The sequence below is a fragment of the Bos indicus genome, chromosome 12 (genome assembly GCF_029378745.1).
Source record: "Bos indicus isolate NIAB-ARS_2022 breed Sahiwal x Tharparkar chromosome 12, NIAB-ARS_B.indTharparkar_mat_pri_1.0, whole genome shotgun sequence".
Lineage (NCBI taxonomy): Eukaryota > Metazoa > Chordata > Mammalia > Artiodactyla > Bovidae > Bos > Bos indicus.
Window position 1 is genome coordinate 36249315 of NC_091771.1, and position 25644 is coordinate 36274958.

At 45.0% G+C, this 25644-nt stretch overlaps 1 protein-coding gene across 3 annotated transcripts in view; it reads right to left on the reverse strand.

The window, feature by feature from the left end:
* Nucleotides 1-25644, reverse strand: part of PARP4 (poly(ADP-ribose) polymerase family member 4) — a 76927-nt gene that overhangs the window by 22047 nt on the left and 29236 nt on the right. For all 3 annotated transcript variants that reach the window (XM_070800317.1, XM_070800318.1, XM_070800316.1), the window contains exons 16-29: nucleotides 23910-24041; nucleotides 23107-23193; nucleotides 20898-21062; nucleotides 19267-19313; nucleotides 19037-19115; nucleotides 14425-14562; nucleotides 10796-10991; nucleotides 9788-9855; nucleotides 9029-9216; nucleotides 7272-7371; nucleotides 5251-5421; nucleotides 4913-4993; nucleotides 1529-1609; nucleotides 191-286 (exon numbers count right to left, since the gene is read on the reverse strand). In XM_070800317.1, coding sequence (XP_070656418.1) covers nucleotides 191-286; nucleotides 1529-1609; nucleotides 4913-4993; nucleotides 5251-5421; nucleotides 7272-7371; nucleotides 9029-9216; nucleotides 9788-9855; nucleotides 10796-10991; nucleotides 14425-14562; nucleotides 19037-19115; nucleotides 19267-19313; nucleotides 20898-21062; nucleotides 23107-23193; nucleotides 23910-24041 — 1629 coding nt within the window. The remainder of the gene's footprint in view (nucleotides 1-190; nucleotides 287-1528; nucleotides 1610-4912; nucleotides 4994-5250; nucleotides 5422-7271; nucleotides 7372-9028; nucleotides 9217-9787; nucleotides 9856-10795; nucleotides 10992-14424; nucleotides 14563-19036; nucleotides 19116-19266; nucleotides 19314-20897; nucleotides 21063-23106; nucleotides 23194-23909; nucleotides 24042-25644) is intronic.

Sequence of the window (25644 nt, forward strand, 5' to 3'; positions counted from 1 at the left end):
ATTCAACTGTAACATTAAAATAACAGCACAGGTAACTCATGCAGAGATCACGCAAGCCCTGTGCCCTGCGTGGATAAGAGGCTTTCTGCTGCTTTTCACAGACGCAGGGGCCACCAGTGACAGCGAAGGCAAGAATCATCTTCTTAGCCCGCAAATATAGATAAAATGACGGTGAATTAACAATACATACCCTTTTCTCCACAGCCACAAAGCTTGTAAACTGTGTTATGAGAGAGTTTTCTTTACTGAGTTTAATAATCAGAGATTTTAAAGTTTGCTTCTTCATCTAAGAAAAATGAATAATAAGACAGAATAATGAATAACAAATGAAATCATGTCCTATTGACCAATTAAATGAATACTACATAATACAAAAAGGTGTCTTTCTATAAGAAGTAGATAATGGCACCCCACTCCAGTACTCTTGCCTGGAAAATCCCATGGATGGAGGAGCCTGGTAGGCTGTAGTCCATGGGGTCGCTAAAAGTCGGACACGACTGAGCGACTTCACTTTCACTTTTCACTTTCCTGCATTGGAGAAGGAAATGGCAACCCACTCCAGTGTTCTTGCCTGGAGAATCCCAGGGATGGGGGAGCCTGGTGGGCTGCCGTCTATGGGGTCGCACAGAGTCAGACACGACTGAAGTGACTTAGCAGCAATTTTATAATTAGGATTTCCAACGCAACATTGAGTCGATGGCTCTGCCTAAGTATCTCAAGTGGCTAACCTGCCATTTCCTGCAAAAACTGGGCTCAACGAGAGGCTAAAGTACAGAAACAGCAATTCATATTCATGAGCTTCTTGTGGCTTGTGGTGTGTTTATAAGGAGCCCTCAAGGTCAAGGCTGCTGAGCTGCCAAGACCTGTCACATTGAGTCTGTCTCTCACTGTAAAGATGAGGAGCCCAGGGGTGTCAGGAGGTAGAGGGACTGGTCCAGGCTGGTTTGCCAGTGCAGCTGGTCAGCTGCCCTCAGATGGAAAAGGACCCTGAGCAAAGCAGGACCAAGGCTGCTGACCTGAGGGTGAGAAGGAGGGTGCTGACCTCTGAGGGAACCAACTGCCTGGGGAGGAGTGTGCTGAGCGCTAATGCTCCAGCCATCATTTGACAGCAGTCATCTGGGTATGGGGTAGCAGAGGGAGTCCCCTGCCAGGGCCTCAGTGGCTCAGTGATGGGGGGGCAAGGTGGGCTTGGCTCTGCTGAGCTCCCCAGGCGGCTCAGCCCCCCAGACCTGGCCTTTTCATCACAGATGGAGACATTCACCCTACAACACACAAGCACCTAGGTGGTGTCTTTACAGGCACTGAGGGAGGCGTCTGAGTTTCCTTTGTTCTGTCAATAATTCATTCAATAAGCTAACTAAAAACTAAATCAAGTAACTATGGGGCACCCTGCACCCCGGCATGGAAAACACGGCAATGATGACAGGGGTCCCTTTCCATCTGCTGATCCTCATTCACATTTCCAAGGATAAAGCAACTCAAGAAAGGCCAAAAAAACAGACAATGGCTTTCACATGAAAAAGCAAACCTCGTGATTCACTTCGTTTTCGTGGAGAATGCCATCTTCATAATCTCTTATCAGAGCTCGAGCTGCCAGCTTGTGAATCATCTGTTCAGGCACCAAAGGAAAAAAGATTCTAATTCATGTCATACATAGGAAATTATTTACATAATTGAGATGCATTTGCATACAATGAAATTCACCCCCTTTAGGTGTGCAGGTTGATAAGTTTTAACTAATGTAGACGCTGTGTGGGCTTCCCTGGTGGTTCAGCTGGCAAAGAATCCGCCTGCAATGTGAGAGACCTGGGTTTGATCCCTGGGTTGGGAAGATCCCCTGGAGAAGAGAAAGGCTACCACTCCAGCATTCTGGCCTGGAGAATTCCACGGACTGTATAGTCCATGGGGTCGCAAAGAGTCGGACATGACTGAGCAACTTTCACTTTCACAGACTGTATGTGGGGGCTTCCCTGGTGGCTCAGCTGAAAAGAATCTGCCTGCAATGCAGAAGATCAGGGTTTGATCGCTGGGTTGGGAAGATCCCTGGGAGGAGGGCATGGCAACCCACTCCAGTATTCTTGCTTGGAGAATCCCATGGACAGAGGAGCCTGGTGGGTTACAGTCCATGGGGTCACAAAGATTCAGACACGACTGAAGTGACTGAGTATACATGCATATAGACGGTGTGTGAGCACCACTGAAACACAGACAAGGGGATTTCTTCCCACTAAAACCTCGTGTCGTGTCGCTGTGCAGTCACCTCCAGTCCTGGCACCCATTCGTCTCCATTCTGTCCCTATAGTTGGCATTTTCTATACACGTGTGACCTGCTCTACTGGAAGAGCCAGCCCAGGGCTGTGAGGCCTGACTGTGATCTCCACTCTGAAGGGGCCACAGACAGAGCACCAGGAAGTCAAGGGCCAGGGCACCACCCTTTCCTCAAATGGCTGAAACAACAGGACTCAAAAGGCAACGTCTCCCATCAGTGACAATTCCAACTCCTGCCATTTTTTACTGGTAAGGCCACGATTCACAGTGGAAAGACAACTATAAAAATTATGACTTTATGGAAAATGACCTGCTCCCAGGTAAAATCCCACTGAGATTCAGTTTTTCAGACAATACAAAGATACCCTTAAATTCTATACATAAGTCATTGGCAAGTAATAAGTTTTCATTCAATGCCAAAATGAAAGCTTTGCTTTAGTTTTGTTGTTGTTGTTGTTATTGTTTAGTCACTAAGTCATGTCCAACTCTTTTGTGACCTCGTGGATTGTAGCCTGCTGGGTTCCTCTGTCCATGGGATTTCCCAGGCAAGAATACTAGAGTGGGTTGCCATTTCCTTCTCCAGGGGATCTTCCCGACCCAGGGATCAAACCTGCGTCCCCCGGATTGGCAGGTGGATTCTTTACCACTGAGCCACAGCAATGTCTGATTATATAGATATAAATAAGGAATGGTTGTCTGGTTATATAAATACTCCTATGAATAGTAGTAGTAGTTACTGCCTCAGTCGTGTCTGACTCTTTTCAACCCCATGGACTGTAGCTCACTGGGCTCCTCTGTCCATGGAATTCTCCAGGCATACAGCATAGACAGGTTAGGAGTTTTCCAGATCTAACTATAGCAGATTTGGTACTAATGCAAATACTACAAATTCATTTGCTTTTAATCCAAAAATAGGAAAAACAAAAACACATCCTCAATATACAATGTTTTATTCATCATCCAGTGCCGGGAGCCGGTGAGGCATTCCACTCGTGACAAAGGTCATGAGGAAGGAGGCTCGGCATATGCAAAGGCGGGATCGAGCCTCAGGAGTCCCCCCGGATATTCTCGAGCATCTACCCCCCAAAAAACCAGAGTCTGCCTACTTTATTGCTTTGTGCTCTCACCTCTGACTTTACTGGGGGCTGTCCCCTACCACCATCTCGCTCTCTCTGTCAAAGAGTTAACTTACAGCTCCAATTAATAAAGGTCCTGGGCAATTAGGAGTGTTTAAATCCAAACCCCTCAGATGGCTCTCTAACTCGCCTGACAAGTTTACCCGGACTCCTGCAGCTATGCATACGATTGTTTACAGTCTCCCAGCCTCGAGAGGCACGGAAAGCTTAAGGTATTCAAATAGCTTAGAGCCTCTCAGAGAGTTAAAAACTGTCAGAATAAACTAGTAAAGGATTTCATTGATGAGTCAATGCTTGTTGCCAAGTTTTCACATCCTCTGAATTGTATCCTTGAATGTGTATTAATTAATAGTGGGTATGTAGAAAAAATAAGTAGTGGCCTTGGTGTTAGTAACTTTAGACCCTTAAGGTAATAAATTCTTTCCTTTGTTGTAAACCCATTACACATCCGCCCTATAGGAATGCAATTTTATCTTTGGAAGATGGCGCCAAACCTTAAAATAATTACCCTTAGAGAAAATAAGTCTTTGTTGATAAGTCCTTGTCAAGAGTCATAAAATGTTAGTAGGCCTTCTGGCCAGAAGATGATGTAAATCACCTAAACCATTTGTATACGATAAATTTGCAGGAAAGAAACCCTGGTTTTTGATAAGAATCAAAGACTGCTGACTTTGCATCCCCTATTATCCTCTATGTGTAACTTAGGGTATAAAAGCCCCTGTTAAAAATAAAGCTATGGGCCTTGCTCACCAGCGCTTGGTCTCCCCATGTCATTCTTCCCTTTAACTTCCAGCTGAGTCTCCATCTGGAGCGCGGAACCCACCACGCTTACTAATTATGCCTGGGTTTCTAAGACCCACTCGAGAAGGTGTCTAGGGTGAGGCACCTTCCGCTATTTGAGAGGGCGCCTGCGGCCTACGTAAGTGGTGCAAACTTCTTGTCTTGAAGTTTTATTGGTCTCCCGCGTAAACCAAGCTACTCAGCCTCTTTTCTCCACTGAATTTTCCTACTGAGCTATCCTCATTCTATTATTCTTTATATCTCTAATTAGCATATAAATAGTCGCCTAGGCTGTCTCTCCTTCGAATACCCTGGATCAGCTGGGGCTGGTCCCCGGCAATCCAGTACAGTTATACTCAGTATTCTAAAATAAGAGGCAAGGACCAGGCACTGCAGGTACACTGAACTTGTAGGGAGACATGCACATCTTTGAGAACCACCTTTAAAGGTTTCATTCACAAAACACCAGGTTTAACTGCAGTTATTTATGCCCACTGATGCCCCTGTGGATACTCCTGGACTCAAGACCCCGGATGAAGAGCTGCTGCCTTAGAAACTGATGGTCAGTGTCCTCGCTTGTGGAGATAACAACCCTCCACATCACATCAGGTGCTAAGATGTCAACACAGAAAACAATGCAGGAAGGACGTGGTGCATTAAATATGAAAATACAGAATTATTTTAACTTTCAAAAACAGTGAGTGCACAGTTTAAGTTTTTAATCTCACCGTTCCAGTTGTCTTCTGAAGTTCAGTAGTTGACACCACTGTAGAATACTCTCTCTCTTGAATCAGCGCATGTAGAGTTGCCTGAAATGGGAAAAAAAATTCCTTATAGTTTTTCTACTTCATAATGTCCTGGTTAGTTCAACAGTGATTCTTTCAGTGATTTTAATGAGAATTAAGAGGCTCTCCAGTGCCCTTGGTTAACCAAGCACTGTGATCCCAGGAAAAACTGTGTAGCATATTATGACTTGGGGGTAAAGGAAAGGGAAGAAAAAAGAAAAAGAAAGTTATTAGCAAAACACATTGCTGTTCCCATAATAAAAAGCCTGCGTGCTCCTCACCTGTGTACAGTGAGGAGTGAGCCCGTAGACAAGGAGTCGCTCGCTGTGGAACAGGGACTGCACCTGGGTGGGGGCCTGCAGGGGTGCGGGCGTGTCCGTGCTCAGCTGCTGCCATTTGACGGAGACCGAGTGGCAACTGGGAGAACTCAGCCTATCCATCTGGGCTTCTATCTATTTATCAAGAGGAGTTATTTCTCTTTCAGTGTTACATTCAGAAAATAGTTACCTAACACTTAAAAATGACTTTACATTCTGTCCTTTGGGAATTGTAGCTCTTTTTTTTCCCTCCTTCCTGCTACTGGGTATATTTCCAACAGGATTCTAAGTCAAATTTTTAATAATAGCACTAGCACACAATTTAAATTCACAAACCATCTTAGAATTATTCTATTAATTAATTACCAATAAACAACCTTGTCGTGTAGTAGATTCCAGTTATAAAAATTAACCCTACAAAGGACTTGAATAGACATTTCTCCCTAGGGAAATGCAAATCGAAACCTTAATTAGATACAAATTCACATCCATTGGGAGGGCTATATAAAATCAAAAAGTGTGAAAATAAGTGTTGATGCAGATGTGGAATAAACTGGAACCTTGGCACACTGCTAGTGGGAATGTAAAATGCCAGTGAACAACAGTATGCTGCTGCTGCAAAGTTGCTTCAGTCGTGTCCGACCCTCAGCGACCCCATGGACTGCAGCCTACCAGGCTCCTCCGTCCATGGGATTTTCCAGGCAGAAGTACTGGAGTGGGGTGCCATTGCCTTCTCCGCAGAATGGCAGCTCTTAAAACACTAAGTGCAGTTACCACATGACTTAGCAATCCCACTTCTGGGTACTGAAATTAGGGCCTCCAACACATGCCTGTACACCAATCATCAGGTCAGTATGATTCACAGTCAAAAGGCAGAAACAACCCCAGGGTCTAGTGACAATAAATGGATACACAAAATGTGGTGTATACATATAATGGAATATTTTTCAGCCTTAAAAAGGTACAAAATTCTCACATATACTACAACATGAATGGACCTCAAAAACACTATGCCAAATGAAATAAGCCAGGCACAAAAAGACAAACATTGCTGGATTCCACTGATATGAGGTTCCTAGAGGAGCTAAATTTACAGAGACAGAAGAGGGTGGGTGCCAGGGGGTTGGGGGAGCAGGGGTGAGGAGTCATTGTTTAACCAGGGGTAGGGGGTTTCCCTGGGTTCCCAGTGGTTGAGACTCTGTGCTTTCACTGCAGAGGCACAGGTTTGATCCCTGGTCAGGGAACTAAGATTGCTACATGCCACATGGCACAGCCAAAAAAAGAAAAGAATTAGGGATAGACTTCCTGTTTGGGATGATGGAAATGTTCTGGAGCTAGATCATGGTGATGGCTACACAATACTGTGAGTTCACTTAATAACCCTGAATTGTACACCTGAAAATGGTAAAGTTTATGTATATTTTGCCACAATAAAAAATTAATCTGAGCCAAAAAACGTGTAATATTTCACTTTTAAAAACCAACCCATGACATTATATAAAGCAGAAATCAAACCACTAGCTACAACTGCCTGCAGGGCTCTGGTTAGTGTGTGTTTTGAATCTGAAGCTCATCCAGATGACAAGATGGAATAAATGGCCAAGCTCCATGTGGCTAAAATAAACAGTACGCCGAGGTTTATAGTAATCAGTGGTTAAAGATGGGAAGAGGAATTCATGTTGTCAGAACCAGGGTTAAGGCTTGTATCCATGCAATAATACATGAATTGGAAAAAAAAAAAAAAAAGTTAGCTAGAAGAACGCCCCAGTGGAGTGTTTCCTGTGCAAGCCTAGCAGTAACTAAGGGTGGGAGGGAAGGCTAGGGGTAACTAAGGGTGGGTTGCATATGCTTTGGGTACCTTTTTGCCTTTTTCTAGCTCCCTTTTCCATTGATGAAAACACAGAAGTTACTGTCACTAGATTTCTAAGAAGATAAGATTTCCACATTTAAACATAAGACTGAAATAAGATGTTTGAGACACATACCTGTTTTTTCCAGCTATGTTTGGATTTTGAGTTAAAATATTCAAATACTCCAGCGCCATAGTGGGACAGACTCCGTAAGACATGACGATTTGCTGTAGAACTGATAACATTTCACGTTTTAACGGAATTTTAGAAACATGTTGAAGTACACATAGTGAATACTGACACAGCTTAGGACTCAGTGGAAGACACGTTATGTTCTGCAGCTGAAGGCAGATATAAAACTTAGGCCAGAAAGTAGGAAACATCTACAGGTCTGGGTAATCCATGTTCCCACATATCAGAAGACTCATGTCTCTTTCACAAGAGAAAAAAGCATAAATTTCTGGCTTCTGATTCACTGGAGGAGGGAGGAGATGATTCTGAGAAACCTCCGGAGTGTTTGTGACAGGGATGGTGACTGGGATCCACTCTCAATGAATGTCAAAGCTGCCCTCAGCTGATTCTAAAGTCAAGGCTGACAGAAGAGTTAACCAAGCCTGTGTCTTAAAATCTGGTCCACATTTAGATGACAAAGAACTAGGAAGTAACTTTCATTCCGGCAAATGTAATCTTTGATATTTAATTGACAATGTTCTGTTACATTTCTCTCAATTATTCTACAACTAATCAAGAGTACTTTGTTAGAGAAGTTTCTCCTGAAGTATTAGACAAGTGATCAATAATTTTTTCAGAAAAAGAGTTTGAGAAAGATATTCTGGAAATACACTTCAGCCTATTGATAACGTGGGTATGTCTTCGGTGATAAAAACTAACTGATTTGATTACAACACTGATTAGAAAATCCTTAAGACAGAGTCTATATGTATTTACAGCTTTTACAGGTTAGTGAGGTTGCCGTGTGAGCCTGAGAGGACCACTTGTTAAACAGGTGGAATAAACAGTCTCTGCTCCTGAAGACTCACGAAATGTGGTTAACATGTGAACACGAATGCGTACATATAAAATGAAGAAGAAACCCGTAGAAAACATTAAAAACTGGACAAACTGTGTCCAAGCTCAGGGTCACCTCCCCCCGCAAATCATGATCTGCTCCCTTTGCTCTATGACTATGGATAGGAGAGCCCTGGACATCCCTCCTCACCCCTGCCTGTGCAGCGGGACGTCCTGCCCAGGGAGGCCGATGCCCACTGGTCAGGACAGTGACCTCACAGCGGGGGAGGGCAGGGGGGCAGGGTCAGGCATGCTGTGTGCAAATGCCAGCATGGCCCCTGCTCTCCTCTGTCTTCCTTATTTTTATACCATAATCCTCAATTCAATGCAAAAACATTAACTATAAATGGGGAGGGAGTGAACCCCAACAGTCGTGGGTTTTAGCTTCTCTAGAGAAAGATTCCTGTACACAGCAGGGTGAGCAAATGCCAGTGAGAAAATGGCAGCAGTCAGAGGGGTGCAGGGAAGGGACAGAGCAGCCGGGGGTGGGGTGGGGTGGGGTGACCATCAACCCTGGGTGTGCCCGGCCTGCCAGGTTAGGTTCAATTATTCAAGTAACAGTCTCCAACACTGAAGTGGAGCTTGCTGGCTGTTTCCATGTATACAAGTTCACGAGATTTTCAGAGTAAGTTTATTAGACCCTCTGTCATCTCCACTTCACAGAATAGGGTGAAGGTGCCCCCCCAGAGGCACGGCTAACCTGAGGCTGCTCAGGCTCTGAGACCCAGGCAGCGGCCGGGGCCAAGAGCCCAGAGCTGGCCCCTCTGCACCAAGCAGCTCCCACCTGCTGACTTTCCCCGTGGGACTGGCCCGCCTGTGCTCACCTGACCCCACAGGAGAACAGCCTGGTGTGCGGCACGCTTCTTCTTACGAGCTGCAAGGTCAGGCTCTCGTTCTGGAGGTGCCCGTCGGATATGAGGAGGATGTTCCGTAACACGTGGGAAGGGTACAGCAAATTTAAGTATCGAAGTGTCTTCCAGAAATCTGTGTTTCCCATGGTAGGTGTAGCAGACTGGAGGAATTGAAGCAAAATCATTTACTTCTTTTGGGGTGTCTTCACCACCAACTGTAATTACTTACTGAAGCACACCCCTTAGTGAGGGTTATTGTCACCGAAAGGAAATTCTTTCCTATTGATTCATTTGTGGAACAACTATCCTTTTAGTTTATTTCATGTCACACAGTACCTATAATATTATTAGTTGGCGTTTCTTTGTTTCTTTACGGTTTTCAAAGAACTATTACATCAAAACACCCCTGGGATTGCCAGCTAGTCTGGACCGAGGACACAATTGGTCATTCCTAGTTTGCTCAATTTAAAAAAAGAAAGAAAGAAAGGGGACAGAGCAAAACATTCAAAGCTGTTAATGCTGATTGTATTCAGATGGTGGGACTGTGAACAATTTTTTCTTTATTTTTTAATTTTCCATTTTCTTAATGAGTTCATGTCACTTTTATTAATGAACTAAAAGAGCCCATCCGCATACAGAAATGGAAGGACTAGGGCTTCTTGGGGAGACTGGCAGAACCACTGAAGCCTGACGGAGAGAAGACAGAGGACAAAGGTAGCTACTGGTACTCACCATGATGAACTCTGTCGGCATCTTATTGCTCGTGATGCACTTAGGATATGAAAATAATTCCTTGTAACCTGTATGACAAGACTGGTGTAAGATGTTGCCATTAAATATTCACTTTTTGACCACTAACAAACAATAATAATGGTTGGTAATTTTAATACATAAAAAAAATTCACCACAGCATTCCTTTAAAAAATTCCACTGCATTCAAATGACGCACTTTACTGAGCAAAAACGACCTGGGTCAGGCTGTGCATGAGGAGTCTGCTCTTCAGCCAACTACGTGCAGAGGAAGACACAGGACATTGGGACAGCCCAGGCAGTAGGCCACGCCGCCCTCCGGCCCTCAGCATGTCCCTGCTCATCTGAACTCTCCCCACCAGCAGCAGCAGACCCTGGCTCCTTCCTCCTTCGTGAAGGGGCTTCCTCTTCCACCAAACGGCACAGTAAATAATCAGCAGGGTGTGGCTGTCCCCACACCCCATGCTGCTCCTTCCGAGGGGCTGAGAGGCCCCTGGACCCCACCTGAAGGGGACAGTCCTTTCTTCAGTGGGGCTTGTCTGGTGCCTCCTGAGACGTTCCTTACAGCTCCTCTACCACTGTGCTGATTTCAGAGGTTCTGTCCTGATCCTTGGACCCTCGAACTCATCAAACCAAGGGTCTCACACTCAGTTCAACTGGTAACAATAACAATAGTAATACTCATCTGGCATTTTCTATATGATAGGCATTGTTTAAAGTCCTTTAAATACATGAGCTCAACCCTCACCACAGCACTATGAGGAGGGACTATTTCTCTCCTGTTACAGATGAGAGAACCAAGTTCCAGTAAGCTGCCCAAGGCCACATCCAGGGCTCAGGTGCAGAGCTGGGATTCAAGCTGGGGACCTGGCTCCAGAGTTCTTGCTTTTGAACCTCGCTGTGCTGCCGCTCACTCCACAGACAGGTTACAGTCACCCCTTCCCATTGACGTGCTGACGCTCTGGAGGAGGCGCAGGGCGGAGCACTCACTTGTGCCGAACTTGATGACGTTCACCTTCTGCTCCTTTCCCACACAGGACAGTGCATGCAAGGCAATCTGTTTGGCTTGCAGGAATGTCTCGCCCTCCATGGAATTGGAGCAATCAAGACAAATAATCACTTCACTCCTCTCAGCTTCGTCAGGGACGGTAATACCAAGATTTGGTTGAAACACAAGCATGCAGGCCTAAAGGGAGAAAAACAGGAGCTAGGCTGGTGCTTCTTATCACTTGAGTTCATCTGGTTATTTACATGCACCCAGAGACCCAGAACTTCACTCATAGTTGGGACAGTTATAAAACACTGAGTCACCAATCTAAACAATGAGGCCCTATGGGCTCAGGCCCATGGTTTCTCACTACTTCTCAGAGCCTCATGGGAATGTGCCACTTGTCAATGGGAATGACTGGCAAAAAAAAAAAAAAAAAAATCCTCTAAGCCTCCAGAAGGGAGATACACCCCACACTAATGTACATAGGAGTGTGCACTTCATCAGGAGCATAGCAAGTGTACAACAACCCACGTCACAGGCAAGATGAATGAAAAGGTACTAATTCTTGCTACTTACAGGGTTCAGCAACTTACCCTGCCCCTTTAAACCACAATCAGCTGTTGCACTTCAAAGACCCTTGAGTTTGTACACACCTAGTGAAGGCAATGGCACCCCACTCCAATGGTACTCTTGCCTGGAAAATCCCATGGATGGAGAAGTCTGGTAGGCTGCAGCCCATGGGGTCTCTAAGAGTTGGACACGACTGAGCGACTTCACTTTCACGCATTGGAGAAGGAAATGGCAACCCACTGCAGTGTTCTTGCCTGGAGAATCCCAGGGGCAGGGGAGCTTGGTGGGCTGACGTTTATGGGGTCGCACAGAGTCGGACATGACCAAACTGACTTAGCAGCAGCAGCAGCAGCAGCAGTATCTCACAAAACCCTCTAAGGTACAAACAAGATACACATGTACCTAGGATTTGCAACATCTGGCATAAATGTGTAATTTTTATTGGAAAAGATTTACTTGTAAAATCTGAAAACTTTATAATCAGGCAAAATACTACTATAAAAACAAAAATAATAAGATTTATTCAAAAATGAGATGGCCTATAGGAGATCAAACAAAAAGCAGAATGTCAGAGCTGGGGTTCCCAACGTGAACCTCATAAACCCCTGAGAGGTTCAGAACTAATACAGAATTAATATCTGAACATTGCTGTGATATCAAAAGTGTCTTCAGGATGAATAAATAATGAATATGTCCCAGTCTCTGGCACTGTGGTGTGTGATGACTGAAATGCACACACTGACCTTTTATCTTATAACCAACCAACACTCAAAATAGAACTACTATTACTTTCCATGAAAACTTTCCTCCAGATTTACTGGACACGATTTACATACAGCATTGTGTAAGTTCAAGATTTACAGTGCAACCATTTAGCACACAGTACTGTGAAATGACTACCACAATAAGGTTAGCTAGCAAGAACATCTAAGATTTAGCCTCTTAGCAACCTTCAGATACACAACACAGTATGCCTAACTACAATCATCATCCTACATATTTGATCCCCAGAAATTATTTGTTTTATACCTAGACCTTAGTATCCTCGTACCAACACCACCTTATTTCTACTCCCCCACCCTTGAGCCCTGGTAACCACCACCATTCTACCCTCTGTTTCTGTGAGCCCAGCTTTTTCTAGACACCACATGTAAATGAGATTATACAGTATTTGTATTTTTCTGTCTGACTTGTTTCACTTAGCATGATACTCTCAAGGTCTATCTGTATTGTTGCAAATGGCAAGATTTCCTTATTTTTTATGGTTGAGTAATATTCTACTGTATGTGTAGGTAACATATATTACATATGTGTTGCACATGTTACACATATGTGTATATATTTAATTTTCTTTATCCATTCATCCATCAAAGGACACTTGGGTTGTTTTCATGTCTTATTATAAATAATGCAGCAATGAACACTGGGGTGCGAGTATTTGAGACAGCAATTTCATTTCCTTTGAAATATACCAAGATATGGGATTGCAGGGTTATACAGTAGTTCTATTTTGTAATATTTATTTACTATTTATTCTTGACTGTGCTGGATCTTGGTTGCTGCACACGGCTTTCTCTGGCTGTGGTGAGCAGGCTCTTCCCTCTAGTTGTGGTGCTCGGGCTTCTCATTGCAGAGATGGGAGCAAGGGCTCCAGGGCATTTGGGCATCAGGAGTTGCGGCTCCCAGGCTCTAGAGCACAGGTTCAGTATTTGTGGAGCATGAGTTTAGCTGCTCTGCAGCATGTGGGATCTTCCCGGACCAGGAATCAAACCTGTGTCTCCTGCACTGGCAGGTAGATTCTTAACCACTGGACCATCAGGGAAGTCCTAGTAGTTCTATTTTTTGAGGATCCTTCACACTGTTCCCCATAGTGGCTACACTGGATTACATTCCCATAAATAATGTCTGAGCGTTCCCTTTCTTCCACTTCTTTATCAATACTTGTCTTTTTGAAAACAGTCGTTCTAATGGGTGTGAAGTGATACCACAGGTCTTCATTTGCATTTCCTCGATGATTAGTGATGCTGAACATCTTTTCATGAACCTGTTGCCCATTTGTTTGGGGTACATACAAAGGATGTCTTATTTGACCATCTTGCTGATGTTGCTCTCAATTTTTAATTAGAAGAGATTATAACAGCCACATAATATGGTCTAACAGCCGTAAATAATTTTCTATCTTTTTACAGTATCAATGTTTTAAAAGCTGTAAAAAGTATACAGACTAACCAATGTAATATATGAAGGCACATTTTCTTTTTGTTAGGGATTAAGGTAAAAAAAAAAAGTTAGGGCTTCCCTGGTGACTCAGACAATAAAGAATCTGCCTTTATCCAGAGACCTGAGTTTGATCCCTGGGTCAGGAAGATTCCCTGGAGAAGGGAATGGCAACCCACTCCAGTATTCTTACCTGGAGAATCTCATGGACAGAGGACCCTGGCTGGCTACAGTCCAAGGGGTCGTAAAGAGTCAGACACAACTGAGCAACGAACACTATTAAGGTAAAAATTGCTTCCCAGGTGGTGCAGTGGTAAGGAATCTGCCTGCTAATGCAGGAGACACAAGAGACTTGGGTTCGATCCCTAGTTTGGGAAGATCCCCTGAGGAAGAAAATGGCAGCCAGCTCCAGTACTCTTGCCTGGAAAATCCCATGGATGGAGGAGCCTGGTGGGCTATGGTCCATAGGGTCGCAAAAGAGTCAGACCCAATTTAGCTACTAAACAACAACAAAGGTAAAAATGACAATTTTTATGGGAAATATGCCACATGGGGGCTTTGCTTGAAACTACAAAAATTTTTCATTCTTGATGTCGTTAAGTATTTTTGGGTTGTGCCTCTCACATGCAAGGATTGAACCTGAAACCTCTGCTGTGGAAACACTAGACTGCCAAGGAATCTCCTCTATCACGAATATTTTTCATTGTAAAGTCCTGGGGTGGTGAGAGCTCTTTATGTAACGCTAGCTTTTCAAGACTATCAATCATTTCCAAATTTAAATGATCTATCCTAAAATACTTTTTCAACAGTATCTCCTACTTCTAAGTAAGAATGAGTATACCTCGCTTTCTTTTTCTGGATGCTTTTCAACCCACATTCTTGGGAGATACACATCAACCAAACCGATGAGGAGAGAAAATCCATTGCTGTCTAAGGAGCTGCCTTCCACAGTACTAATCACAGCTTTGCAGTCTGTTCTCTGCAAACAAACAACCGTGAGAACAAAGTAAATAAGTGAATTACACCATACTATCAAGTAGCAAATCCATGCATGATTTACATAACTCTATTAAAAATCAACAATGTTGTGAACTGTAGGTTTTACAAGTGTGACCAAGATCACATTTTTTTTTTTAAAACAAGAATAAAATTCATTTATTATTTTTTTAATACAAATTTATTTATTTTAATTGGAGGCTAATTACTTTACAATATTGTATTGGTTTTGCCATACATCAACATGAATCCGCCATGGGTGTACATGTGTTCCCCATCCTGAACCCTCTTCCCACCTCCCTCCCCATACCATCCCTCTGGGTCATCCCAGTGTACCAGCCCCGAGCATCCTGTATCCTGCATCGAACTTCGACTGGCGATTCGTTTCACATATGATATTATACATGTTTCAATGCCATTCTCCCAAATCATCCCACCCTCACCCTCTCCCACAGAGTCCAAAAGACTGTTCTATACATCTGTGTCTCTTTTGCTGTCTCGCATACAGGGTTATAGTTACCGTCTTTCTAAATTCCATATATATGCATTAGTATACTGTATTGGTGATTTTCTTTCTGGCTTACTTCACTCTGTATAATAGGCTCCAGGTTCATCCACCTCATTAGAACTGATTCAAATGTATTCTTTTAATGGCTGAGTAATACTCCATTGTGTATATGTACCATAGCTTTCCTATCCATTCACCAGATCATGTTTTTATCCTCTTGGTTCTAAGGTACATGTGCTCAGTCGCTCAGCTATGGTCAACTCTTGGCAACCCCATGGACTGTAGCCCACCAGGCTTCTCTATCCATGGAATTTTCCAGGCAAGAATACTGGAGTGGATTGCCATTTCCTTCTTCATCTACAGTGGATACACACAAGCAAACTCAACCCCCTGGAGACAGTCTCAGACCCTGGACCCAAAGGTGACTGGTCTGTGTATCCTGTTATCTGGATGCAGAAGATAATTACAACACAGAATAGTAAAACAGAAAATCCAACGGGAATTTTAGAATTATGCCTTTATTGTAAAATAGTATTTTTATAAGTATAAAATACCTTCTGAAAATACAAAGGGGAGGCTTTAAGTGACAAAGGCGGCATGGTATATTTCTGGGCCTGCCCTCTGTAGTAAAACTCTCCAGCTCCTCCTCTCAGGAGGTCGTGCCCATTTTTCTGCCCTTGAATGTGCTGTGGCCAAGGGGACACTGGCAGATGGAATGCAGGCAGGGGCTTGTGCTGTGTTTGTGGAACGGGCTGCCTCCTCTGCTATGCTGAGCTCTGAGCTAACCTATGGCAGGTGAGAGACCAGGGCCAGCACCCTGGCTGACACCAGGCCGTCAGCCACCTGTCCCAGCCCATCCTGTCCCCAGCAACAGGAGGAAAGCTTGAGAAACAACAAATGCTTATTGTTTTAATCCACAAAATGTTGGGATTGTTACACAGCAAAAGCTCTGATGCCAAGGGGTTCTTTGTTAAGAATGTATTATTTACATGTGTTTAACTTTATTCCCTTGCTTCCCAGGTGGTGTAGTGGTAAAGAAGCTTCCTGCTAATGCAGGAGATGCAAGTGACACAGCTTCAATCTCTGGGTCAGGAAAATCCCCTGGAGAAGGGAATGGCAGCCCACTTCAGTATTCTTGCCTGGAGAATCCGATGGACAGAAGAGCCTAACAGGCTACAGTCCATGGGGTCGCAAAGAGTCAGACACGACTGAGCACATAGACAACTCTATTCCCTAGCAAGATCCCAAAACTCCCTACAATAAAAAGGGCATAAAGACATTGAAAATGGGAACAAAGATAAAAGCAGAGAAGATGCCAGCAAATTTCAATAAGAAGATGGAGAACTGACAGAGCTGTGTTAAGTGATTCAGCCAGAGGAGAGGAAGCCCCTGCCCGAGCCCCATGGCGGGGCAGCCATGAGCTGTGGGCTCAGGGCCTGCAGCTCCCTGGGAAGGACCCCTCGGAGGCACCGGAGAGCAGATCATGCCCTGAGCTGTTAGCCCAGGTCCCCTCCCTGCCCTTGGTAGCAAGCAGCTGGCACCTGTTTTCTCACTAATGGAAATTGAGGATTTATTACTTAGAGAAATTTAACCAAGTAGAGTCCAGACTCGGGAGTCCTAAGTATAACGAAGCACAGACACAGAGGGCAGTGAAGTGAAGGCTGGCATCCCCAGTCATACCTGTGAACACCCTGGAGGTACTCTGCACAACCCTGCAAGGGTAAAAACACACAAGAGACTCACCCCGACACCAGCCGACCAGCTGCCACCAGCCTCGAGCCCCCGGGACCCGGGGCCCACTTGCCCCACTTACCACACAGCATGTAACTGACTTCTGAGGACAAACATAGAGAGAGGCCACTCAGATGCTGGAGGAAAAGCCTTTAACATGAAAATGGAGGCCAACTGAGCAAAAAGCCAGAAAAAAAGAGAATACTTACAGAACAGAAAAGAGCTCTTGCCAAAAAAAAGAGAGAGAGAATGAAAATTTAAATAAAATGGCTGGAACTTACAACTGAGAAAATCACCCAGAAAGCAGGATGAAAGGACAAGGAAATGGACAACAGGAGAGAAAATGTAAGAAAACAAGGGGCTCAATTCAGGGACGTCTCACTAAGAGCCACTGAGAGGTGAAGGGGAGACAGACACTTGTGCATTAAAATATAAGAAGATCCCCCAGAACTAAAGGCCAGGAATTACATATATGATGAATGAATGTCAGGTTCTGATGAACTTTCAGAACATCAGGGATAAAGAGAAGACATGAAATTCTTTCAGGGCTCAAAAACAAAACAACTGCCTATCAAGAACAGGGGATAAAAAGGTTTAATCTCTCAGAAGTAATGCTGGGGGCGGGATGACAATTTTTTCAAGGTTCTGAGTGGGATCACCTACCCACGCAGAAGCACGCAGAAGAGGATGTTTTCAGACGTTCGGGTTATAAGGGAGACTGTGCTGTCAGGTGTTGGGAACTAAAGAGGAAAAGCCTCGTGGACAGCAGCCCCAGGGGAGCAGGCAGGGTCAGGGAAGAGGAGTTGCTGACTCACTGAGACAGCGAAAACAGCCCCAGAGGGGCTTTACATGACAGGTTAGAACAAATGAGAAGAAACAGTACTAGAAGACGAAGAAAATGGCAATTTTTCCCCCCAAGAAATATAAAGAAGTAAAAAGAAAAAAAGCCATCATAATACATTTCTTGGCTCAGTGTAATTATCATTTATGTACTCATAATAACTTAAACATTTACTATTGATTTAACCAGGTTTCCCAGATGGCACAGCTGTAAAGAATCTGCCTGCTAAGCAGGAGACATGGGTTTGATCCCTGGGTCAGGAAGATCCCCTGGAGGAGAAAAGGGCAACCCTCTCCAGATTCTTGCCTGGAGAATCCCATGGATAGAGGAGCCTGGAGCGCTACAGTCTACAAGGTTGCAAAGAGTTGGACAGGACTTAGTGACTAAATAATAGCAGCAAATTGATTTAACCAAAAACCATACTATAACTCTTGGAATAAGTGGGTTAGAAACATGTGCACTGAGGTGAGAGGAGGGCAAGTGGGTTACATCTTCATCTGCCATAACAGAAAGAGAATAGATACCTCTGGCAGCCTTAAGAAAGACTAGATGGAGAAAGATCCTCCAGCAAGAAGGAATGGAGACCAGAGAAGACAAGTAGATAGACATTGGAGAGCTTTTTTAAAATCAACAACCACAAAACAAGAACCTATAAACTTAACGAGAGGTGAATGATAGATTCTTATATAGTCACAATGGATAGTTGCTTATAAAAAGCTGTATCTCAGAATAATTTGAATACTTGCAAAAATATTTACAATACAAAGTAGAGTGAAAAAAACAAATGTAAAAATTTATATTCAATATAATGGCCATAAGAGCTTCCTGGGTGGTACTAGTGGTAAAGAACCTGCCTGTCAGTACTGGAGACCTAAGAGATGCAGGGTCTCGATCCCTGGGTCAGAAAGACCCCCTGGAAGAGGGCACGGTAACCCACTCTAGTACTCTTGCCTGGAGAATCCCATGGACAGACAAGGCCTGGTGGGCTATAGTCTATAGGGTTGAAAAGAGCTGGACACGACGGAAGAGACTTAACATGTGCACACACACAATGGCCATAACATAAATAAACAGAAGCACACATGGAAAAAAAAAAAGATAACTTCTGGAACAGATGTTTGTTCTTCTGAAACAAGAACAAGCAGTAAAAAATTTAATTAAATCTTTGGAAGCCACCAGAAAAGAGCTAAACCATGTAAAGTCAGTCTCTGTCCCTAGACGGTGGTGTGGGGAGGGGTGAGGCAGGACCAGCTGCTGCTCCTGATTATAAGCTGATGTAATTTGGTGTAATTTAACTTAAACCACATGCATGTATTGCTTTGGAAAACTAACGTTAAAATACGAGTTCTTAAGAAGTGAAAGCAAAGACCTACTAACCTTTTTTCTCAGGTCGTGTGTGTCACTGGAGATGAATTCAATCATGTGCGGCATCTCGATAGACATGCTCAGAGAAAAGCTACCGAAGTGAACAGAGAGGTGGCTCAATCCAACATCCCAATTACTGACCAACTACATGCAGCTCTTCTGTGTAATTTTTAATGATAACTTAAGCTATAAAATGAATGTTCACTGAATGATTGACAGGTTTTTGTATTTTAGGTACTAACCTTTGCTTTGCTCCTATTTCCTTTATACAAATCTTCTCCACTGTATCCTGTGAAAAGAAAAATACATATGCACAACTAAGTATCTGCTCAGTTTCACCACAAGAATCCACACACACACACAAGTACACAATTTATACAGATGCACACAAAGCAGGGAGTCTGAACACTGTATGGAAAGCAGCAACAGCAGCTTTGGTGGTGTCTCTGGCGACGGAATTAAGGATGGTTTAAAGTTTCCTCTTTGGCTTATTGGCGTTCTTTATGCTTATCAAAATTCTTCATAATGAGCAGGCAGTACCAACATAAACTTTAAAGAGACTGAACAGAATAAAAACAGGATGTCATTGAGCATATCTGTGTTTATTCTCTTCATCTCACAGACGTTCAGTTCAGTTCAGTCACTCAGTCGTGTCCGACTCTTGGCGACCCCATGAATCACAGCACGCCAGGCCTCCCTGTCCATCACCAACTCCCAGAGTTCACCCAAACTCATGTCCATCGAGTTGGTGATGCCATCCAGCCATCTCATCCTCTATCGTCCCCTTCTTCTCCTCCCCCCAATCCCTCCCAGCATCAGAGTCTTTTCCAGTGAGTCAACTCTTCACATAAGGTGGCCAAAGTATTGGAGTTTCAGCCTCAGCATCAGTCCTTCCCAATGAACACCCAGGACTGATCTCCTTTAGGATGGACTGGTTGGATCTCCTTGCAGTCCAAGGGACTCTCAAGAGTCTTCTCCAACACCACAGTTCAAAAGCATCAATTCCTCAGTGCTCAGCTTTCTTCACAGTCCAACTCTCACATCCATACATGACCACTGGAAAAACCATAGCCTTGACTAGACGGACCTTTGTTGGCAAAGTAATGTCTCTGCTTTTCAATATGTTATCTAGGTTGGTCATAACCTTCCTTCCAAGGAGTAAGCGTCTTTTAATTTCATGGCTGCAATCACCATCTGCAGTGATTCTGGAGCCCAGAAAAATACAGTCTGACACTGTTTCCACTGTTTCCCCGTCTATTTCCCATGAAGTGATGGGACCAGATGCCATGATCTTTGTTTTCTGAATGTTGAGCTTGACGCCAACTTTTTCACTCTCCTCTTGCACTTTCATCAAGAGGCTTTTTAGTTCCTCTTCACTTTCTGCCATAAGGGTGGTGTCATCTGCATATCTGAGGTTATTGATATTTCTCCCGGCAATCTTGATTCCAGCTTGTGCTTCTTCCAGCCCAGCGTTTCTCATGATGTACTCTGCATATAAGTTAAATAAGCAGGTTGACAATATACAGCCTTGACGTACTCCTTTTCCTATTTGGAACCAGTCTGTTGTTCCATGTCCAGTTCTAACTGTTGCTTCCTGACCTGCATATAGGTTTCTCAAGAGGCAGGTCAGGTGGTCTGGTATTCCCATCTCTTTCAGAATTTTCCACAGTTTATTGTGATCCACACAGTCAAAGGCTTTGGTATAGTCAATAAAGCAGACGTTACATGTGTCTAAATCCCTAAATGTCACTACAATTGTGTCTAAATCCCTAAATGTCACTACAATTGACTCTATGGCCCAAAGGTTAGGTTATTTAGATGCTGTTTCTTTCCTCTGCATAAATCACAACAAAGCTGCTGTCGCCAAACAGACCTGAAGGTTCTCCCTCAGAGCCCTGTCCTGCTGCCAGGGCGCCACCGTGGCCGGCAGGAAGAAGACCGCGCAGGCACCCTGGATGCTCAGCTCCGTGATGTAGGTGATTTTGACCAGGACTTTGGCCTTTGGGGGTAAGTTCCCGACGCTGACGGTGAAGATGTCCTGAAATGGAAGTACATGACTTAGCCTGTGTCTCAGAAGCATCTCTATCCTTTGGGCGATCCCCTCCTGTTACATAAATGGTCTGATCACAACTTGCCTGCTTCCTCCTCAGAGAAGGGGACGTGGCCTCCAGACCAGCACTGGTTGTGCGGAAGAAGAACCCAGGGCCCTTCCCCAGCGGTCTGGGATCCGAGCAGCTGCACCCAGTGGCCTCTGCTCCAGTGGAGACTACCCCCCCCCACCCCCGCTGCAACTCTATGGCCTCTCTGTGGCCGCAGGGCTCTGCCCAGGATGCCTGCCCGCCCCTCCCTGGAGACCACCCCCTCAACCCCAAGGCCTCTCTGCGGACACAGTATACCAGGAGACTCCTCCTGGCTATAGAGCTGGAGCCTGTCACACCAAGCTTGGCCCTCATTTAACTCTTTTCTAGAAAATTCATCATCTTACTTTTCAGAATAATTGCTTTGCTTTCTTTTAGTGAGTATTGCCAATCACTGTGTAAGGAAACAACTTCATGCCTAGTGAGGTCAGAAAGAGGCTGGATCACTTCCTCTGAACCCATGTTGGGTGCCTCCTGACATGGCCAAGCCTGTGCTCTGTTTCACTCAACAGTGCTGCTGTGAAAACTCAGTGTGCTTAGACTAGGGGTGTATGATATCACGATTAATGTGGATTTGAGGAGTCAATTGTTGTTATCTTTGACATCAAGGTGGGAATAAACAATGAAGACAGGATTATCACAGCGCTCAGCCTCAAGGGAAGGGTATGGAGGCCAGGACTTCCTGGAGAGGCACCACTGGAGGTGTATGGTAGCACTGCCGATACAGGGTCTGGATGGGTGCCAGCTGTCACCCATGTGGTGTCACCCAGGTCCCCTACAGAATCCTAACTTGTCCCAAACCTGAAGGAAGGCCGAGCTGCCAGGCAGCCAGGTGAACTGAATTTCAGCTTGATCCCTCAGAGGAAGAGGGGACCCATGGTTAGGGCACCTGGGCCTCCTGACACAGGGGTCTAACTCCTGCAGGCCTTCTCCACAGAGGCTGGGCACTGTTTCCAGCCTTGCTTTTGGCACTCAAATTTTCTCTTTGTTTTCCCATTAACTTTTTATCTAACCTCTCTTGTTACTTCACCACTTAAACACTGGGATTCCAAGCTGGGCCTCCACCTGCATAAAGAGCACTAGGGGCCTGTGTAATAGCACCATGCCCCTATAGGGACCCCAGGGGATTCAGCACTTGAGCACAGGGGTAGTGAGCTCCCTGTGGAATAATCACCTCTTCTTGTTAATCCCCATTCTGCAGATTTATCCCTTAAATCTATTGTAATTTTAATAACTGCTTGCTCCAAACATCACATTTTGACAGTATTCTGGCGATGAGTCCTCCTCAGAGGTGTGTCTGAAGCTTGTGGCTGTCTTTACAAACGACTGATGTGTCTATGCTGGAGAGGCTGCATGCGGCCCAGCACCTGCCTGAGGCATACTTAAAACATCTTACAGTTAAGGCAAGAAGAGCGTGGACGCGGCCCTGTGGCTCCTCCTCCCAGATCTCCACATCTGACCCTGTGAAGACCTAACCCTAACCGTGGAACCAGTCCAAGCCCTGCAGATGCGCCTTCCTGAGACACAACTTGTGAAAACTGGATAAACTGCTAAGTTAGCTTAGTTCTGGGGGAAATGTAAATATCTTACGCTTCTACGGGAAGATGGAAATTATGTGCCCACATGGTTTCTTTCCGTTGTCACGTCTGGGGAATGCAGTTCCCAAGGACAGAAATGGCTCTTAGGATCCGCTGGGTGACCCTGGCCATTTCCTCCTTTATCTAAACAAGTCATATGGGTCTCACTAGCCCAACCTCCCTTCCCAACCACATGAAACTCCAGAGCCTAAACCAGTAAAAATGATTCCACTTTCTAGTGAAAATTAGAATTTCATATGCTAAATTTCTAGTGAAAATTAGAATTTCATATTCTAAATCAATTTCCACCTATTCTCCCCTTTCTAGCAAGCACACGGAACTGACTTGGATGAACATCAAGTCTTACGGGTGTGTCCTGATCCATCAGGTAGGCGCCATGACCTTGACTGATCGCCACTCGGTACTCTCGCTGGGCCACTTCCTTCTCTTTAATCTGAAAAAGACAGTGTTGTACCAGTCACGATATGAACAGTGACTTCAGACTTTAATAAGGAAAACTTCATCAACATTTATTAAAACCCAGGCAAAAACAGAAAACTAAGCATCTAAGATGAATGAAAACTTACATACAGTGATCATAAAAATGTACTTATCTAATAAGAATTTGAATCAGAAAAGGCCAATTGAAGAGGATGCTCTTTAAAAGCTGGGACGAAAATATTTGAGAGTTGACAGTGAAAAGGAAGTTTGGAGCTTTACTCTGAATAAATAAAAAATTAAGTTCGTCTTAAATTTGATAAAATGTGAGTTACTATTGCAACTGTGGACTCTTAGAATAAACAAAGAATTAATCAATTTATACTTCTTCTGGACATATTTTTCTTCACTTCAGTTGGCTTTTATAGCAGGGTACAAAGGATCAGTATTTTTGCAAAAATACATAAAGGGCTTCACCAATTTTCCAATGTGTCTCTCAAACTTTTGATACTGAAATCACTGTTTGTTGAAGTGTTTGGACAAGGAATCTGGACAGGCAGGGACAGAGGCTAGCTAACCAGGGAGGGACGCCAGATGTCTGAGTGGAGGCTGGCTGTACAAGGGCCTGACTCTTCCAGGAACATCCTGTTTTATGACCAGGCTGCCACTCAGCCCGAAACTAAGGGACTTAGGATGGCCCATCCCCACAGAACAGCCGGGGTTCTCCCTTACCTCTCCCACCACGTGCTTCCCATTGATGAAAGCCTCGAAACCACATACAGCTGCCTTGTCGTCCAAAGGAAAAACATATTTTGCCTCAATGGGCACATGACTTTGGTTTGTGTATGTTTGAAAAACAATGACCTGAAGAAGAAAAACCCATATATTTGATGAAACTGCATTAATGATGTTTGCAGGAACAGCTATTAATGGAAACTGCTGTGCATGTAAGGCCCAGAGGTCAAGACCACATCCAAGTCACTGCCTTTGATGATGCACAGGCACCAAAAGAAAGAAATTTTAAGTAAAGATGATGGAGGATTTTTACTAGGACTTACAACAGAAACCAATACTCTGTACACATTTTTGACATCTTAATCTTCCTCCTTCAAATGCAATTAGTGTTTTAGTTCAGTTTAGTTGTTAAACTGAAAACATTAAGCTCACTCTGAGAAGTCCAGAGTGGGCCACGTATAGCCAAGTTCCCTGCTGCCGGCCTGTGTGGACACTCAAGTCAAACAACAGGCCAGCTATCCAGAAATGAGAGGAAGGTTCACAGCTGCACCACGAGATATGTGTGGGGCAAACTTCTCCACGGAAAAGCCTCATCAAACAGTGTCTAATCCACAGTGACACACGGAGGACACAGGCCGCTCCTGCAACACTTGTGTGCACCGGGACTATCACGTTCACTATGCGCAACAGGCACCACCGATGGGCAGCCCAGCATTACTGTCTCATCTACACCTAAGGAAACCACTGTGGAATGGCCACCACCGACGGGCAGCCCAGCATTACCGTCTCATCTACATCCAAGGAAACCATCGGAGAATGGCCACCACTGACGGGCAGCCCAGCGTTACCGTCTCAGCTGCACCTGAGGAAACTACGCGGAACAGCCACCACCGATGGGCAGCCCAGCACTGCTGTCTCATCTACACCCGAGGAAACCACCACATGATCAGGCTGGAGAAGGATGAGCACGAACTCCTAACTGGGCTCTCAAACCCCAGGGCTCCTCTGCAGTCAACACCAGTCCCCCCACAACTCAATCCATCCCAGACTATCCAGTCGGAATGACGAGTTCAGACTGGTCTTTATCATATTGTTCAGTGCCTCCTCGTTCAAACAACAGTACAACAAGTGCTCACCCTGTGCAGTCTGGGAAGAACTGACGTGCAGATGAAGCTTGAGTCACAGGAAGTGGCAGTCATGTGCTCACAGCTTCTACACGGCCCCACAGAGAGGAGCGCCTGTAGTGCCCTGCCTGGAGCCCACACCTGGGTCCTTCCCATAGCTGGACATGGTGCCCCCAGAGGCTTCAGGGCTGTGGGGGTGGGTCAGCACTGGCAGGGGTGGAGGTCAGACATACCCACTCGGTGTCAGCCTCAGGGGTGGCAGGCAGGCTCTTCCCCGCCCCACCCCCGCCTTCCCCAGTCAGGTGCTCACTAAAGACCAGCCCCACTTCCCTCTGAAGGACCACAGCCAGTCTCTCTGGCCAGCCTGCCTCCCTCCCCCTGCAGGCCTTGCTCCAGCCCGCATCCCTGCACGGTGTGCTCCTGGACAGACCTGTGTCTCCTAACTGGTCATCCTCTGACTGTCCTCAACTTGGGGAGGAGGGCAGGGGCTGGAGTGATCCCGTGAGAACACAGCTCTGACACATCACTGCAAATGTCTTCCAAAGGCTTCCCGCTCACACCGTGTGTCTGTCTGTGCCTGACAAGAGTGCCTGCCGCCTCCTCATGCA